At 42.3% G+C, this 6,947-nt stretch overlaps 1 protein-coding gene across 4 annotated transcripts in view; it reads right to left on the bottom strand.

Annotated features, from left to right (window-relative positions):
* Nucleotides 1–133: 133 nt before the first annotated feature.
* The window catches only part of PCP2 (Purkinje cell protein 2), a 43,726-nt gene continuing 36,912 nt past the window's right edge, over nt 134–6,947 (bottom strand). For 3 of the 4 annotated variants that reach the window (XM_020796290.3, XM_020796289.3, XM_020796292.3), the window contains one exon: nt 134–1,560. In XM_020796290.3, the coding sequence (XP_020651949.3) occupies nt 1,369–1,560 (192 nt within the window). In that variant the 3' untranslated portion in view covers nt 134–1,368. The remainder of the gene's footprint in view (nt 1,561–6,947) is intronic. The other variant, XM_020796291.3, reaches the window with a different exon arrangement.

The raw sequence follows: 6,947 nt of genomic DNA, 5'->3' as shown, positions 1-6,947 counted from the left end.
CCCGATATATCTGAAAACCTAAGGGCCTGGCTATGGGTTAATATGATGCTGTGTGAGGGATGCGTTGGAGAAGAATACTGAGGTAGGGACTATATGGCTTTCTTTGAGTGTCTACCAGTAGATGGTGTTGGAAGGGGCAGTAGCAGTTTCAGTGTTCTGTGGTCGTATGTGTTTGCTCAGTTCCAGTGTGGGAACTATGGCTGTATAAGTTGTAATCAAGGGTTTGTAAACGTGACTTTTGGAGGACTTATTTCTCAAGAGTCCCTCAGCCAGCCTGGCCACTGGCTGTGCTTGTGGAGGTTCTCTGAGAACTGTAGACTTAAAAAATGGAATATGCAGTAAAATCTGCTTGTGAAGAGCCTTCTTCAGTTGTTGACTGTGAAGCCAACTCCCATGAGTCACTGAAGCAGATGTTTTGCAGCTGTGTGTGTCCCTCCACCCAAAAAAAGTATAAAAATATGAATGGGTGGACATAACGTGTCCTTTAAAAATGAGAACCCTGCCAAAGATGGCCAGTCTACCTAATGGAAAGAAGGAGAAAGACATGGCTGACCAAGCATTTGATTGACTGGAATATGTGTCTTGTCATACGAAGGATGAAACCAGAAATAAAGGTTCCAAATGGCAGATGCACACCTAGTTGTCTCTTACTTCTGTCTTTATTTCCCTTCTTGACTTCTGTGTTACACTGACCCTGTCCATTCAGAAGTTAGCCTCAGTGACTTCAGTTGGAATTCTTCATAGTTAAATGTGTATGGGCTTGTAGCCTAACTGTCCTTTTCTGAGAACTACCTAATTTTAGCAGTCCGCTTACACAGGGACTGAAAACTAGATTTTGCAGTTAGCAAAACTGACAGTTAAGAAAGTACTTGCATGGTCTCTTCATGTAGGACTTGATCTTGTCACATACATAACTACTCACTATACACCCAGTTCTGAGAAAGCATCTTTTATTGCCAATGTTTTTAAAAACAGCTTGACAAAGCTGGGAAAACCCAGTAGTCCTTAAGTGGAATAGCAGTGCAAAGCTATAGTGTATATGAGCATATTTGAGAATGCTGCATCTTTTGTGGGTCAGACACATGACTGATGAAGAAATACCAGTGCATGATGGGTCTGAGGAAAAGGGTACCTGCATGCATCTGGGGGCACTAGTTCATGAGAGGAGGATCATGGCACAAAAACTTGTGATGAAGCCAGGAAGGAGGAATTGCAAGGAATGGAATATGTCACAGGAGATAACAAAAAAAAATCTAGAAAGGGTTTTGTAGAATTTGTTCATAGCTCTGGGGTAGGGAAAATGTGAGGTGAAAGTAAGGCATGGTAATTCTAGAAGAGGTCTTGCAGATTTAGGTTTGTAGAACTTTTTTAGGAAGAAGTGCTACGATCATGGGCCTCAGCACGTTTGAGGAGTGGACTCTTCACTTTGCCCCGAGCAGCCTCCAGCTGCCTCTCATGGATGCGGTTGATGAAAGAAAAGTAGTCATCTGTGGGTGAAATGGGAACAAGTGGGTCATCTGAAGCAGCACCTTCTGGTAAAGCCAAGGCTGCATACTCCTGCTAAAGGAAACAGAAAGATAGGGTTTGCCCTTAATTGCTCTCCTTCATCCTCATGTGGAATTTAATATCACAGGTGATCCTAACATCCTAAACATGGCCTGGGTGGATATAGCTTATTCCACATCATTCTGATCCCAGCAGCTCTATATATTAAGCACCATTTCTCTTCCCTGTGGAGCACTGCCAGAATCCTTCACCCTTTGCTACTACTCCCATCAGGCCATGCTTGCCTCTGACCTCATAGCATCTGGTACCTAGCTTAGGGTAACAGCAAAGTCTTCAGTTGTTATTAGAGTGCATTATTTATTTCCTGCATTGGTAGGATAAAGATGATGCTGTATCCAGTTCAGCTTTACAATTCAGGATGATGAGAGGACAGCCTGGATTGCTGTCACATCACCCCAAAACCATTGGGAAAAGTTTATCAGCTGTGAACATTAAACACACATCCTAAATGAGAGCAGTGAAGGGGATGAATTCAACATTTAAAAGGAAAAGGGTATCATTTACACAGGAAGCAGGAAATGAAAACTTGGCGTAGTCTTCTATGCTAGTCTCCTGACTGAAATACAAGATTAAGGTTCCGTTTATGTTTTCATTTGCTTGGATACCATTTACTGCTCAACTGACTGGTATGATGTTCCCTCTTAGCCACTAGCCTCTGATCACAACTAACCAAATTTATAGGCTGAGACAAAACTGCTTCTTCCCCATTCTGATGTGCAACTACATGGAGATGAAATAATCTACAGGCATTGCATACAGACAATTAATACTTAGAGGGCTAATTCACCTAGAATTATTTGTAACTTTAAAAAGCAAATGGCTGTTACTCTGGTGCCTCTCAAACCTACAAGTATGGGGAATGGAACTGGTTGTGTTTCTCCTGTTAATTCTTTGCAAAATAAGATTTATCCAGATTTTACCTGAGTTTTTATTTGAATGTTTTGTTTCAAGTGTGGATGACAATTCTACATTTCCAAATCTATCATCCTAATAAAACAAGACACTAGACATTAGTACCTAGAGATCCTCTGCACACAAAATTCCAACCAATACCTGGATAGGATTTTATGTCTTTTGCTAAAAAGAAAAAGGAATAAAAACAGATAAAATGATTACCAAAAAACCCAAAAGTTACTCAAAAGCTTCTTGACATCAAAGAATCTAATCACAAGAAGTTGCAAAATCAATCCTGGATCTTTTCAAAGAAGGCACAAACTTAGGAAAATAAGGAAGTTCTCTCTAACCTAGCTCTTACTTATTCCTAATCTATGCTGTTACCTGAACAAGGTCTCTTTTTGGGTAATCAGACCTGTTCCAGAGAGACAGAGTTGACCCCTTACAGCAATGGTCCTAAACGTTGGGCCTCCAGCTGTTATTGAACTACAACTCCCAGAAGCCTTTGCCACCAACTCTGCTGGCCAGGATTTCTGGGAGTTGAAGTCCAAGAACATCTGGAGGCCCAAGGTTGGGGACCACTGCCTTACAGTACTTGAGGATGCTGTGTTCTCCCTTCCTCTGCATTTATCAGGGTCCTTTGTACAGAACAAAGATGTGGCCATTGCTGCTACACTCGTCTAAAACACATCTCAGGCTGATGGATTGCCTCCTTAATGGGGATTGATCCTCTAGTACCAACTTCATATGCATGGGTAGGAAGGAACTTCCCAAGAGATGTAACATACATATCAAAGTCTGCTTTCTGATGAAATAACCAGCTGCTTTTCTCATAGGTTGCGACTTAACAGAGCATGTTAAGAGTGCTTTTGTTCTTACACGCTCAGAGGGGCCCCAAAAATCACCCCCTACAGTAGAAAAGGATACTGCAGCTGAGGGAAGCCTGGAAGAAGAACATTCTTTAGAAAATCAGCCTAATAGTCGTGAAGAAGCTGATCTAATTCTTATGAAAAACCCTAATAACTCATCATTTGATAAGGAACAAAAGGAGGATACCACCCTTATGCAGTGCTTTGAGAAAGCTAAGGGAACTCCCTCTTCATTGCCCAGAGAGATATATACAGTAGTACTAGATAACAATCTGTTATAAAGGGAAGTTTTGTTAGCACCTCAGAGGGGTGGAGATGGAAACCTTAAGCAACTGATTGTGCTTGAGAAATACAGAGACAAGATTTGTGCATTGTGATGCTTTTGCGGCTCACATGGGAATATTGTAGCGAACACCCTGGATTTCTATACAGTATATATAGATATATAATGGTATTGGCCTGCACCAATGGGAGCTGTTGGGAGGCAGAGCCAGAGAAACCAAGAAGGGGGGGGGTGAGAGAGAGATGAGTTGGGGGACTCAGTTAAGTCAGAGACAGAGTTTGGAAAAGGAGTTTTGGGGTTTTGAGGCAGAGAGAGTGTTTAAGGAATGATTAGTGACCTGTATTAATGAAGATAGAAGAGGTTAAAGTAAAATACCGGAAGCTTTGTGTAACCTTAAGAATGTGGTTAAGAACTATTCCTAAAACAACTTGTAATCAATAAACTTGTTTCTGTTTAAAAGTTAAGTACAGAATGGGCCTCAGTCTTTCATAGGAAAATATAGGTTGATAAAGAGATCAACTTGTGGCAGCTTGTTAAAGGGCATGTTGGGATACTCGTGTGAGCTCTGTGTTTGGTGAAACAAACAGGGACCATGGGGTAAATGCCACAAGAATTAGTGCAGGTAAATCGCCCCAGAGGGAGACCACAGCTGCGATACAAAGATATCTGCAAGTGGGATCCGGAGGCCTTAGGAATGGACCTCAACAGATGGGAAACCTTGACGTCTGAGCATTCAGCCTGGAGGCAGGCGTTGCATCATGGCCTCTCCCAATTTGAAGAGACCCTCGTCCAGCAGGCCAAGGCAAAGAGGCAGTCCCAAAACCAGCAAAATCAGGGAGCTGGACAGGGGACAGATTGTATTTGTCTTCATTGTGGAAGGGATTGTTACTCTTTTATTGGCCTTCTCAGCCGCACTACACACTGTTCCAAGACCTCTATTCAGAGCATGTTACGATATCTCTCGAGACCGAAGGATGCCTACACAAGACCTGGACAGCAGTGTATATGGCATGTAATGCAAGATCAGGGTCACCATCATAGACTTGACATCTGGGCTTTCTACCTAGATAGATATAGACTATGAACCAGAAGCAGAACCAGCTAAGGAGCCTATTATTCCCCATGGAAATAATGTCATATAAAATTATGTCTGCTTCTGATCTTTGATTTATGTGGACACTTGTGCTGGACAGTGACCAACTTATGTATTTTTGTTTTGTTCATCTCTGTACAATCAGTTACATGTATGAGCAATGTCCCCTTGCTCCCATATCTTCCTCCCTGTAGTCGTCTTAATTACCCACAGACTATATATGCACATATGGTTGCATACGTATTCACAGTTGCATGCCGCCCACCTGCAAATGCCTCTTCATCATATACAGCAATTTCTTCTATCATATTCCAGAATACCATGCCGTAGTAGTGAGTTTTGATGTGCAAGGAGCCCAAATGACAGCATGATGCATGCACAAGAGTGGTGTTTTGTATGTGTATGTGTGATTATCCTGCAAGAAGTTCATTTCTTTATCTCAAAGACATACTTGGTGTGGTTGTCAGCATGCCACAGTAGCTACTCGGTGACTGTGTTGGATCCTGCTGACCTTCATGGATAAATGCAGTATCCTGCTGCAGGGCTGTGTTCTGTAAGCACGTGAAGGAAGAGAGAGGATGCAGGCACTCCAAGCAACTGGATGTTGCTTCCCCTCCTTTTGCCCATCAACCTGTAACGCAGACCGGGGGCCTTCCTGGCCACTGATAAGGTGTATATGATTGCAATGTAGAGGTAAATCATTATTTCTGTAATTGTGAGCTAAGTGTGTTACTGTAATGAAGAAAGCTGCTCAGTTCTAAGGAAAAGGCCAGACCAACGGTCATGCTGATGGGTCAGGGAGGGGGATGGACTGTGGAAAGTGTGATCCAAAAAGTAACTTTAGCAAGCTCCAGTCACCCAGGAACTCACCTGTGCAGCCTTTGCCACAGAACGGACACAGCTGTGGCATGAATCTATACAGCTATGTAGGAATCTATTGAAGGCGTCCAGTTAATACATATAAAATATATCTTAGCCTAACCATAGCCATTTTGCTTTCTTTAACTTGCTTTGATATATTAATGTTTTGCTTAGGCAGGTAAGAATGAACAAGGGAGGAGGAGGGGGGTGTCCGTCAGAGTTTATTCTAATTTACAATTAAGGTATTTCAAAATGAGAAGTTTGATCTTGGAGAAGTCTGAGTGTCTTACACGGGGCTGGGGAGAAATGAATTCTAGCCTGTTGCCCAGGCACCTGCAGTCCCTCTTGTTCTCCTCCTTCTCCATACCCCTTTGCCTCTTTCTTTTCATGTTGAACTTATAAAAAATGTATACTTTGGTGTGTGGGGCGCCTTCTCCCTCTCATACTTTTCCTGTGAGTGAAGTTTGCCTTATTTTGCTTACTTTCAGCTGAAAATCTACTATTGGATCTCTCTGTCTCTGGCTGATTGAGTACTATAATGTGTTAGGGACCGGCAAAAATCCAGGAATTAGTCCTGGATCCTTCATTGATTAATATTGGTACCCTTTACTATATTACTGACTGGCATTGCCCTCTGCACTGACATGAGTAAAGCAGCTCAAGTGGAATATGAGGAGAAGGTATTGGGTAGGTATTTCAGCAGATTATCCAGAGAGCTGGACTAAATTCTATAGAAAGCAGTGACTCAGCTACATGGTGAAAGGATCAAAAGGATTTCATGCGTAATATTACTGAACAAAGAAGTGCCTGATCCGTCTCATCCCAGTGGCTTTAAGAGTAAGTCTCAGCTATTCCTGGGGCACAGTGGCTGATTACGAAAAATATAAAAAATCATGGGACTCCTCCAGCCGTATGCAGCAGAACCTCCAAAAGTTTAGTCCTTTTGTTCAAATCTTGGGCCCCAGACCTGAATGTGGCATCCCTTCCATCTCTTTCATTAGATCACAAAACTCGGTTTCCATAGAGACACAGGCTTATACCAAAGGTGATCCATCTTGGCATTTTAGCTCCTTGGATGTAATCTTTTTAGTGCATTAGTTAATGATGGTGAGATTTGCCAGGTGGGAAATGCCTTTCTGAAATTGAGAAAGAGTTTTGTGGCACCTTTAGGACTTAACACGTTTATTATAGCACGAGCTGTTGAACTGTTTGAAATCGGTTCTTGTTGTGGTGGGGACTCTTTTGGCTTTATCCATCTTAATAAACAGGAGAAACTGAAAAACACTGGAAATATGAGATCTGAAAGTGAGTTCTGGTTACAAGGGGTCCGAGTAGCCCAACTAAGGGACGAAGCACTTGGAATGCAGGCTTGGTTATGTTT

Source organism: Pogona vitticeps, chromosome 2, assembly GCF_051106095.1.
Source record: "Pogona vitticeps strain Pit_001003342236 chromosome 2, PviZW2.1, whole genome shotgun sequence".
Taxonomy (NCBI): Eukaryota; Metazoa; Chordata; class Lepidosauria; order Squamata; family Agamidae; genus Pogona; species Pogona vitticeps.
Note: the sequence above shows the minus strand (reverse complement) of the source record. Positions and strands in the feature narration are given on the sequence as shown.